The sequence below is a fragment of the Cyprinodon variegatus genome, unplaced genomic scaffold (genome assembly GCF_000732505.1).
Source record: "Cyprinodon variegatus isolate N-32 unplaced genomic scaffold, C_variegatus-1.0 Scaffold37, whole genome shotgun sequence".
In the NCBI taxonomy this organism is placed as follows: Eukaryota; Metazoa; Chordata; class Actinopteri; order Cyprinodontiformes; family Cyprinodontidae; genus Cyprinodon; species Cyprinodon variegatus.
In genome coordinates this window covers 1,630,165-1,642,827 of record NW_015150490.1, presented here as the reverse complement: position 1 = coordinate 1,642,827, position 12,663 = coordinate 1,630,165, and the positions used below count along the sequence as shown (strand labels likewise).

Genomic DNA, 12,663 nt, shown 5'->3' with positions numbered 1-12,663 from the left:
GCTGGAAGTTCCATCCCTGTTCAATCTTCAGTGATGAAAGGTTTGGCCTAAAAACGTCATGATACACAGCCCTGTTCATTCTTCCCTTAAAATGGATCAGTCATCCGGTCGGTCCTATTTGCAGCCCAAAGCATGATGTTTCTATCTCCATGCTTCACAGTAAGTATGGTGTTCTTAGGATGCAACTCAGCATTCTCATTACATCTGGCCTCAGGATTTTCTTCTTATCGTCTTTTTGATCATCAATATGCTCTCTGCCAAACATCAGACTGCCCATATTCATGTACATGGATATGTACAGCTTAAGTGGGGGGACATGCCTGGCACTGAAGGATATTAGTCGCTCTTATGCTGTGTTCAGACCGCATGCGATAGAGGCAGCGGAAGCAGCTACTTCACATAAAAAGTCAACGGATGATGCACATCAAGAGGCAGCAAAAGGTCCTGCAGCGCATCTTGATGTATCGAAAAATTAAACATTTGCTGCTTGACGCGCCACATCAACCAATCAGAGAAGCTGATATGGGAGCTGATCTGGGAGACAGAAACAGCACTGCTGTGCAGAGCTCTATGATCACTGCTCTGAAACCGTTTATTAATGCTTACATGAACTTAAAATGTTGAGACATGCCAGCAAAATATGTTAGCTCTTATTATTGTGGTGCCTGCAGTTTGGTTTACATACAAGAAAAACACCTTCCAGCCGCATCTAACAGTAGCAGAAACCCCCCAAGAGGCATCTGGGCCAGAGGCAGCCGTTGAAGGGCATTTCCAGTGACAGAGTACTGTCGATGTACAGGGGTCTGAGGGCTCCAACAGCAAATAATATTTGAAGGCAGGATCGTTATCTTGATAAACTGACCCCACAGATGAGGTTTTCAGGTTGACTTTCTGACTTAAAAACATATTAAAACTACTTTTTATCCACTTAAAACAGCAAATATAGCAAAGCTGCTCTCTGTCATTGAACACAGGAGCCACAGAATTATCGGATGCATCTGCACACACTTTACTGGACGTGATTCAGGATCGTCAATGTTGCATTTGAGACACGTCGGACCTTAATGTGTACAAGCATCAAAAATGAAGCGGCAGAAGCTTTTTTGCTGTTCCAGTGCTTGTGATCTGAACGCAGCATTAGTATGTGTCAGCCTTTGTTACTTTAGTCCCAGCTCTCATTCATCAGGTAGTTTCTGCTCTCTGTTCGCAGAATCATTTTGATCCCACTGAGTGATCGAAGTAGATTATCAATGGTTTTTCATTCTTGCTCTCACAGCTTAATTATTGACATCAACCTGCTTGCCAATTATAAATCCACTCTTCACAAACTGGTGCAGGACTATAGGTTTCTTCCGTCAATGGTTGAGTTTGGAATCTGACTGTTTGAGGTGTAGGATAACTGTCTTTTATGAAGATAGCAAGTTAAAAAGGTGCCAATAATGCAGGTAACGAGTGGAGGGCTAATTGGCTTCTTGATGAAAAAGTTACAGGTCTATGAGGGCCAGACATTTTGCTTGTTTGTTGGTGACCAAATACTTATTTATCTCCAGAATTTATATATATATATCCTTTTAAAAATCCCACAATATATATATTGAAATAAACATCTCTGAAATATGCATTTTTTTCTAATGTTTTCAACTCAACTTACATTTCTCATGCTAATTTCATATCCATTCATTTAGACAGAGTCTAACAGCAGAAGCTCAGGATTTAAATTACACTGCCAAAATTGCCAACAATCAGGGGATGGGAATACAAATTAGAGAGAGAGGAAAGAAGAAAATAACTATATAAATCACTTCTAATATCATCTGCGATAAATTTACCAACATTATTTTCAATTTTCTTGATCCTACAGGCCTATTTTACAGTATAAGGTGGTACTGTTCCAGTTTGAAATTTTTACACTAGGATAACCCTTAATAACAATGTCATGGCGTTATGGTGTCACAGATTTTAAATGATTAAACAAATACTTAAATATTTAAATACTGCAATACCAGCAAGTGCTTAAGACTGGATTCTAAATCAGAAGTTTTATTTGATTTATCAGAAATCATTGTCACGCAACTGAAGTTAAAATGTTGTTTTCTGAATTCTTTTTAGGTGAATAAAGGTCCTTTGGCAAACCCTATATGGAATGTGACATCCTACACTGGTAAAGTTACACTCACTCAGCTGATTTAAATATTTTTTTATCTCATTTTCTCATGTTGACCCTAACTTTTGCCACCTAGGTAAAGGCTGGCTGAAAGCTGAACTTGCTGTGTCCACCTTCTGGCCTAATGAATACCAGGTAAATTATGCGATGCAGCCAAAACCTATGTGGAAGGATTCATTTCCAGTAGTGCTAATGTGAAAACAAACATCACACACAAATACAGACACATATTCATGCTGTGAGGCAGGCTGCTGATTTATTTGTGTTGACTGGGTCTCAGGAGGTGACGATTAGGCTAGGGTGTGTGTTAATGCATACATGTATTTGCATGTATGCGAGTGTGTTGCCATATGTGCCTTTGACATAACCAACATTGTATTTAATGTTTTATTTGTGCATCTCTAATGAGCTCCTGTTGAAACAGAAATGAAATTAATGAGTTTCCAAAGCAGAGGAGGTTGCAGGACAATTGCTATAGTATACTGATTTTTTTGTGTGTGAGTGTGTTATTGTTTATTTTTAATTTATCTTTGTATATTTGGAGACTGCCTTTGACACTTGTGCACATTTTTTATGGTATTCTGGCACTGAACATTGTTGCAGGCATAAATACAATCAAGCCAGCGGACACAGCTTGGGGACAGTATAATAAGACTAGAAGGCCAAGTGCAAAGTGTCTCTCAAATGGCCCATCTGGAGCCCCCATCCCTCTGACTGCGCAGGGATCTCAGCAGCTTGAAACCCGTGTTTTAATTGAACATAATCATCTTAGTTTGCTGAGCCACATGTAACTTTTTCAGGCTTTGAAGCAGGTTATTGGCTCTGAGGTTATGAAGCTATTTTGTCATGTTTGAACATGCGTCTGTGTTAGCAATTTAGTCTGATTTCTCCAGGGGAAATTTTTTCTCATGTAGACATACTGTACCCTCGCAGACACAAAAAAAAGAAGTACACAAAAATCACATCCACCTACACATCAACCTTTTGCTGGAGCTGTAATTATCATTTCTTCTTTATCAAACCTTTTCAGTCAAGATCATAAAACTTTTAATTTCTGTTCTCTGTTATTAGGGTAGTGAGTTTTTAAATTAATATTTGTATTTTTAGATACAGAATAAAAAATAGTTTGTTAGTTTCTTTCTTGATTAACTACTAAGGCTGCAGGTTTGTGTTTTTCTACCCTGCTCACAGCATAGCTGTCCTTTTACTTTGCTTGACTCTTAGATGTGCCTCAATATTTTTTTTAAATCTCATTTCAGTTATTTAAGCCTACTTTGTAAAAAAGGAATATATTAATAAATGCAGTAACACAGCAGACAAACAATTGAGGTATTTTTAATCAAGGTTTCAAGAACAACCCAGGCACTCAGTTTTATGTGCACTTATTGATGAAACTTGAAATAAAGCTGCACACTGACACTAGATTTTTCACACAAGTCACATGTTAACATTGTCAAGTTTATTGAATTGCAGAGACAAGCCATTTTCATACGAAAAAGGAAAATAAATAAAAGGATGTGATGGTAAATGTAAAATAATGATGTTTTAAGAGACAACTTTAATTGAAGTATTCAAGTTCAGTTTATTTATATTGGACTAAGTCACAGGAAATACTTTCTCTCCAGATATTTAGAAAAAAGCAGGTAAGATTTTTATCAAATTATATCCAATCTAATATAAATACTGTTCACATTACTCCCGTTACTCTAATACGATCCAGTCTCTATTCATTCAAATGGTGTCCAGATTAATGAAAATTTTGATGTAATACAATTTACTCCCTCAATTAATATCGACAGGTTAACAATTGTTTATTTACAGAAGCCATTTATTGCATAAAGTCAGTAACTTTGCATTTATCATTTGTGCTGAGAAAGCATGTAGCAACACTGGAAAGTAACGACTACATTTTAACAGGAAGAAACCTCCTACAGAATTCTTTGCTAATGTCTAAGAAAGAGTGAATAGAAGCACTTAGTAGATGAGGAAGAGTAAAAAAACAAAGCATAGAAATTTAATGGGAGCAATACTGTCATAGGCAACTTAAACCTAGCAGGCTACACAGATTAACTCGGCCTTACTTGGCCTATGTACTGTAAGCAAACTAGAAAAACAAAAAGTGCACACACAGTTAATGGGACTTAATTTCTCTCAGGAAAAAAACATAGCTTTACACAAGCTTACTTCCTCTTCTATGGAGGAGAGACTCAAAAAAAGGACTGTTAAAGGTATAGTTGAGGATTTTCGAGGAATTTTTGAAAAGACCCGCCCTCTCCACTAAAAAAAAAAAAAATGCCCATGCACAACCATGTACTCACACCCGAGAGGAAACGCCTATTAAACGCTTGTGAGAGCAACCACTGTTTGTCAGACTCACCACTGGTAAGTCAAAATGGGGACGAGCACGTAGGACGGCCTTACAATAAAACATATAACCAGAATGATTGACAATTAGGAGGACCACTTATTTTGATGATCCATCTGGAAAAATAACATTCTCCACTATACAGTACATTTAATTTAAGTGATATAGTTACCAATAAAAAGTGACTGAACATTGCACTCAAACTAGGTCTGAATTATTTTTTAATCTAGACCCATTCAAAGCACATTATAATGTTATACTTTTTTTCAAATGTTTCATACTAAAGCAATTTTAGTAACCAGAAAGAAAGTTTATGATTACAAATCAAGTGAGTCCTTATTATGACAAATAAGTTTTGACATTATTCACTGGTATGTCAGATCTTGTGTTTTTGATGCAGATGTATAAACCTGAGAACTCTGAAATCCTGTCGAGATCAGCCACAAGCGCACGTTCATAATACTCTTAGACATTCCTACAAAACTGGAAATATTTTTTTAATATATTTTGTATATTTCTTACCAGATTATTTTTTAGAAATGTATGCATCAGTATAATTAGTAGATGAATGACACGATAATTTTAATGGAGCTGCAACTATATTCTTGTTTATATAGATAGAGCTGTTTTTCTTGTAGCTTTTGCTGACTTTACACATTGGTACATTTCCTTTTGCTTGCCGCACTATTAGAAATTTATCTTTTGTGTTTTGACGCAGAAACATTTTGTTTTTGTTTTACTTTGGTTAATATTAGTGTATGTACACATGCAGCCTGTGTCTGGAAGCATATTTACATTTCTAAGAAATCAGCCTAACACAAGGTAGAAAATATCTCCTCCCTGCAGCTTTAAAACATTTTTTTGATTCAGTGCCCGTAGATGCATACATCAAAGTGATATATGCAACAGAATGATAAGAAGATGTATGCATTTGCCAAGCCTTACTCTGGAGTGATGATATGTCAGTCCTTTGCCTTCAGCTTTTTATAGCAGCTTTTCCTGTGTGAGAACTTGTAAACATGTGCTATCAACAATCTTGTCTCACGGTACTGTGATTTGTTAGTCAGCAAACATTTGACAAATGGAGGTTAATAATGTCCATTCCATAATTTAAGGGGTCTTGAGGCTAATGAGGAAATGCATAATTGTATTGAAAGGTAAGAAGGAATAACCGACTTGGACCTAAACTACATGGGAATTATTTCAGTTCCAAAAGCTATCGGAGAAGATACTATCACTATCATACTATCTGACAAAAAGATAGTTTCACTCATATAAAATTTAGCTTAGATCCTACTGTCCAAATATGTTGCTTCATAATTAACAGTATCTAGAACTAAAATATTCAGATCTCAGGTTTGGAGCTACTTAGGTGACCAGAAAAAACACAATCTGAGAAACAGGGGACTGGGAAAATCCACTTTTCTTTAAACTGTAAACCACACATTAGCAAACATTTAAAAGGCATTTAAACCAAAGAACAGTAAAAGATACAAAAAGAGAGGAAGAATGGATTTAGCATTCTCTCAGTGCATGGTGATTGGTTGGATAGTAAAAAAAGGTTTCTATAGCAGCTGACCTTTGCCCAGAAATGTTTAAGCATGATGGCATCGTGTCTTTGAGAACACATAAGCTTTTCTTTTTAAATGGCCTTTTAATTTTTGACATAAAAAGGTACTCAGTGGACAGTTTGGATGTCCTAATCCAAAATTATATTCAAAATATAACATCTGCCGGCACACATAAATATACATAGAAGTGCAATGTAATCTTTAGGCTCTGTTAAGGATATAGCTTAAAAACAATAAACAATCAAGAGAGAAGACATGTTTGCTGTCAAACAGCCTGAGACCATGGTATTAAAAGTCAGCTGATGCCATTCTGCTGGGCACTGCAGTGAGCTATGAGTGAAAGATGATAGGCGAAGGGAAAAAAGATAGATTGGAAGAGGAGAGAGATTGAAAGTGGAGTGAGTGACAAGCCAGAGAGGATAAGCTATGGGTAAACAGTTCACGGCAGATTTGCCTTCAGAGGTGATGGATGGTAACAACTGCTCCCCCCTTTGAATTATTTCTCTCTTTGCCTCTCTTTTTGATGGCCATCTCCTTTTCTTTCTCTTTATCTATTTTTTTTTTTTTTGCTTCTCTGTTCATTAAAGTAAACCAGACCGAGCAAACAGCATAGGAACACAGATGGCAAGTGAGACAAAGAAAGAATTACAGTGAGGAAATGGCTAGAAATGGATGTTGATGGGACAATAAAGAATGAAGGAAGATGGACGGCCATTCAACAGTGAGAGTATTTGTAAGGATGGTGAGGAGAATTAGCGTTTCTAGATACTCAGATAATAAACTGGTGAGGCAACTGAGTCACTTTTCGACTGAAAGCTCTTCTTTTTTCTTTCTTTTCGCCTCCTTTACAGCGTCTTTTTTTCAGTCTTTGTGTCCGTCCTTTTTCCTTCATTTTGTCTCTTTCTTCTTGTGCTTATTCCATCTCTTGTTCTTCTGTGTGTTTCCTCATTTTGTTCTTTCTTCAGTTTTGCATTTCTTCCATCTGCCTGTTCTTCTCTAGTGTTCTGCCTAGTGTATTCAAGACCACACCAACCAAGACCAAGGAGTACAGAGAAAGACAAGACCTTTAGAGGCGAAGACAATACCATATAAGGTCTTAGTCTCGGTTGGTGTGGTCTTGACTACAACACTATCCCTTCTTCAATTTTATCCATTCTCACTTTCTCTCTGTCCTTCCTCTTGCATTGTGCCTTACCCTTATTCTTTTCGTATCTTAATATCACTTTATATTCCCAGATTTAAAAGGAAAGTGTCTTTTTAATTGTAGTTTATTTTAATGTTTTCTATGCTCATAAAAACAACAAAGGCAATCACAAGTTGAATATTTGAAAGAAATCAATTTCCATCAGTTGTTTTTGCTGAATATGAGCTTGTCCTTAAACAAAGTTGTCTGCACTTCAAGATTATTATTTATACAACTAAATGTTTTTGCAAAAAAACAAAACAATAACATTTACATGTTATTCCAGATCACATTTTCCATTCACAAATATGATATTTGTCTCTGTTTGCCTGTTTTGAGGAATACCTGATGTATTGTTAAAAAGGAAAACCAAACGTTATGATTTCCACAGTGTTGGAATAATTGTATTGGAAATGATTGGGCTTATCTCACCGGAATGCACCAAAAGGAACAACATGAGCACATTATAGGCTCATGTGGCGGACTAGTGCCTTACTTTAAATATTCTCTATATTTTGTCATTTTGAGATTTGTGTAAAATGACTTTCAAATTTCACCTTTTTGATGTCCTCTTCCCTATTTATTATTATTTTTTTCACCCTTTATTATTTGTTTTCCGGTTAAAACTGTTTTTTTTTTTTTTCTTTAACAAAATTACAGCTCAAGCCACTTTACAAGTAGCATTTTCCCCAGTTTAGGCCATTCATCTATCTGAGAGGATTCTGCTTGAGTTTTGAAATGAATGATTCACATTTGCTTAGTTATCAAATAAAAAAGAATGACGTCCACCAACCTGAACAACATTCAAATAGATTTCATTTGATCTAGCAGATGGTGTTTGCAGGTTATTTACTTGTTATAATCTACAAATAGATTTCAATGTTTATTTTTTTTCTGCAGAACACTGAAGATTGCCATGTAGTTCAGAGATGGTAGTTTTTGTCTCTGAGGGCCACGTCCTTGCATGTTTTAGTTTGTCTTCCTGAAAACACACAATTTTAATAACATTCATATGCTCTACATAACCTGGAGATTTCCATCATTTTATTTTCAGTCATTTGTGTTGGAACAAGGAGAAATATAAAGATTATATTTATCTGAGAGCTGCATTGAACATTGGCAACATGCAATGGAAATATGAAACACACAAATACAATTTCTTGTTAAAAACTAAGTATGTTTGCAGGGAATATCAATTTTTTTTAACCTTTACAGATGTCTGTTCACAGGTTGTCTTTAATCAACAATATTATGTCAACATTTTGATTTTCTGTAAGCTATGATCTAAGAGTACAAGTAGTTTAATTATCATGTTTATTAGGGGTCAATGGATCAAGCCTTATTTCCTTAATTTTGGGTTAGCGGTCGATACTGATATATGAAGTCAATCTTACAAACTGATCTTATTTATGTCCGTAAGGTCTAAAAATGAACTAATGGTCTAACCTTTTAATTTATATTTGTGAGCTCTACCTCATGAAAAGTTAAAACCATTTGCCTTGTTTAATACGTATAATTTATTGTTCTTAAGCACAATAAGATGTGAACTTATTACACCTGACAGTGTCAATAATAATACAAATCAGTATCTACAGAAAACTGTGTTTGCTGCAGTCCTACTTTATACATCCTACATTTAAAGTCACTATATAATTACTATAATAATAATAATAATAATAAAGACAATAAAAACATTTTTTTCTCCTGTTTTTCTCAGGTTATATTTGAAGCAGAGGTGTCGGACAGCAAAGCCGGCTTCATCGCCATAGATGACATTCAGGTGCTCAGCTATCCGTGCGGTGAGTCATTATAATGCCAGCAATTAGTCTTAGTTCGCTGAATAGTGGCTGATAGCTTTGGCCACTAATTAGACTGTACCTATGATGGTTTCTCTTGCAGCTGAATGGATAGATAAGTAGGAAGGTGACTCAGAATAGGATAGATGCTGCAGAAAGAGAAAGACAAGCTGCAGAGAAATAAAAACAGAGAGAAAGTTTGTGAGAAAGGAAAACAGAGAGAAAGGGGGAAGAGGAGAGGGTGAAGCGGGAAATGAGACAGTATTAGGGCAATCATGGAGAGAGAAGATTCTGACCACTCAGCAGTTTCTCCCCCCACCCCCAGTTTAACCCAGAAGCACACACAGTTGCACAGACACACAGAGCAAACAGTCACTGTCTTGTCTCTTCTCTGACAGGAAAGAGATTGGAGGGAAGATCCATTTTAAATTCTGTCTACGTCTTGGGTCGCCTTCTTTCCTCACTTGAGTGTTTCCTCACTGCTAGAGGCGAAAAAGAGTTGTGACGACAGTCTCACACTGTTAACCGAGAGGTCCGCTAATCTTTGGCCACTGGCATGTTCCTGGAGGTTCCTCATGTTAGCAAGAAAGTCAGGAATTCAGTTCGCTCATCGGTCTCATAGCAGCAGAAATCTTTTAAGACAATTTTGTATCTTAATGCCTTTTATTGATTAAAAGTCACAAAAATATACGGTCTTGCACCGTTCTCTTCTGGAGTTTACCCCTGAGGTCCACGTTTCTGTTAAAGGTTATTGATATTAACCTATTACTAGACCCGGAGCAAAAGCCTGAAAAATTATTAACAAGAGGATCCTCAGGTCCTTAAAGGCAGCAGGACTCCTAAATGGAAGGAGCATGTATTTGGAAAGGAATTAGTACTTAGTCCCCACAGTGGAAGCATTCATTCTCACAGCTGCATTTCTGGACACAGTTTGTGTGTATGTGCGTGTGTGTGCACACTTGCATGAACACACGGGTGTCTGTGGGTTTTCAGCCACCGTAGGAGCTACTATCTATGATTGCAATCACACCAGCAGAATAAAAACATCATCACTGAAATACATTTTCGTCGTCTAAATAGCTTATTTCATTTCATTGGATTGTTGTTAAGAATTGGTTACTGTTGAAATGATGTATACTGGATGTGATATTTATTTTACCTCATGGCAATTCAGCTCTTTGATTTTCTCCAACTCCAATAAAATCTAATTGCAAAAAAAATAATGCAATATAATGTTTTGCAATGTAATAACCTCGGGTATCTGGTATCTCATTTACACTTCTGTAGTCAAATGGAATAAACAAACGAAAACAACTCACCAACAGAAGAATAAGTATTTCTTTGACCTATCTTCCTTTTAGACAAGTCCCCTCATTTCCTTCGTCTTGGGGATGTTGAGGTGAATGCCGGGCAAAACGCCACATTTCAGTGTATCGCCACAGGAAGAGACACATCAAACAATAAACTGTGGTTACAGGTAAGGTCATATTCAGACACCCACATGCAGACATAAAAATGTAAACAATGTTTTAAGAAAATTTATCTTTATCCAAATATAACGCAGTGCTCTTTTCTTTTCATTCTTTTTATAGATACATCTAAATCTCATTTATATAAGCTAGCTATATGATTCTTCTTAACATTACTATGAATAATTGTTTTCTTTTATCTTATTTATTTCAGTAATGTTTTGAATAATATGTAGCAAATAGTGCCAGCAGAGAATTGGGGAAAAAATAATTATAAAATATGTGTTCTGTTGTCTCTATTGTGTGTTAGTAGCAGGGGTGGAGGGCAGTTTATTCAGAAATAAATGTTTAGATTCCTACTCTATAAGTTTAATTTAAACCTTTTCTCATTTTAGCCTTTTTTAAGTTGATTGTTGATCTTTGAAATCAATTCATTGATGTCTGTTTATCTCATCCACTCTTCAAAGTGAGAAGGAAAAGGCTGCATGTCTTTCAAGAAAGGCAGCTGTGTCCTTATTTCCTTGACAAAAAGTCTTTAAAAGACATCTACCTACACCTATATCTACAATATGTATCTGTAAAGCATTAAATTAAAAAAAGAAAAATTAAACTGACACAAACAGGTTAGGTTGCTTCCAAAGTGTCCCGTTAGAAAGCTGCAGCAATATTTTCAGCATGACATCATAATACTTCATTAGTAAATTAATATAACTTTAAGTTTTCATGCACATCTTCCCTCAGGCTGTAAAGAAAATATGTTTTTTTACCTACCTTCAAACCTAATTTTTCATGTTATTGTGAATTTAAATCTCCATCTTCATTTAAAGCTTTAAGAATAAAAACAAATGTGTTCACTCCTAGGTTTACTGCTTTCAAAGATATGAAACCTGCAAACCTGTTATCCTTTGATCAAACTGACACTACTTACTGCATAAAGACATTTATAAGACATTTTTTCATGAGGTAGCCTTTGCATATCTCATATTGGTCCCCAGAGGGTGCAAAATGAAACATTAGGGGACTTTTTCCTATGTGTAACACGTGTCTTCAAATGCTATAGTACCTCAAAATATAATGCTGATGTGATGCACATCTGGTCACTGCAGATATATTTTCTATGTCAGATTTATGCTAATTTAAGATGGTTAAGCGTTGCTTACAGGCTGTACATGATTGCTATCCAATTCTATCTGCATAGTTTTTGGATAGTTATTTTCTGATTGCTTAATCTTCTCCATGATGGAATGTTTAAGTTTATGATTATAATCCAGTAGTAGCCAGGTCCGATCCTGTATGCAGCATGAAAACCTTTTAAAGTCTGTTACTAAGTCAGAATGACTTGCTGTGGTGACCCCTGAATATAGGAGTACTTGGAAGGACATGAGGCACATTTCCAATAGCTTCCCAGGTACAGATAAACAGAAATGGATGCCAGTTGTGTCATGTAACTACATTTAGGAAAACTTCACTGGCTTCTTGTTCATCATCCAGGCCATTTTAAGGTAAGGTATTGTCTTGGTGTATGTTGCATTGACAGACACAGATGTGTCTTGCTGCACTTTTACATACTTACAAACCCATCAGAGCCTTAGGGTCCTGTGATCAAGACCTGGTGATCATCGCCTGTACAAAATGGAAAAACTAAAGGAGACAAATTTTGAAATATACTTTTGCTTAAATATTGTTTTCTTGTTTTAGATTATTTGTTAAAGTACTTTATGAATTTTATCTTGATAAGTACCTTATACATAAAGGTCTAATTAAATCACTTACTGCCTATATTCAGTACAAACCTACTGCTTAGCCCAAGCTAAGTACCCATTTGAGCTGTTTATAGGGATTTGTCCTTTACCCAATAAAAAGATATGGACAAAGCTTAAAAAGATCACCTCTCGTTTAATTTTTCAAGTTTTGTTCTAATTTGATCAATAGAATAAGTAGATAAAAAAAATACACATAAATTATATAAAATCAAACATTGCACCTTGCTTGGGTACTTTACATCCAATATATGAAAAATCAACATGCTCTTTCAACACTGATAAAAACCAAAATATATACATCTATGAAATGTTTAATCACACAAAGTGTTTATCAGTCCGAGGGGAGTTTGGG

The 12,663-nt window shown here is 35.8% G+C and overlaps 1 protein-coding gene across 19 annotated transcripts in view; it reads left to right on the top strand.

The window, feature by feature from the left end:
• Window positions 1-12,663, top strand: part of ptprk (protein tyrosine phosphatase, receptor type K) — a 125,380-nt gene that overhangs the window by 58,088 nt on the left and 54,629 nt on the right. For all 19 annotated transcript variants that reach the window (XM_015369071.1, XM_015369086.1, XM_015369094.1 and 16 more), the window contains 4 exons: window positions 2,110-2,161; window positions 2,241-2,299; window positions 9,001-9,082; window positions 10,441-10,556. In XM_015369071.1, coding sequence (XP_015224557.1) covers window positions 2,110-2,161; window positions 2,241-2,299; window positions 9,001-9,082; window positions 10,441-10,556 — 309 coding nt within the window. The remainder of the gene's footprint in view (window positions 1-2,109; window positions 2,162-2,240; window positions 2,300-9,000; window positions 9,083-10,440; window positions 10,557-12,663) is intronic.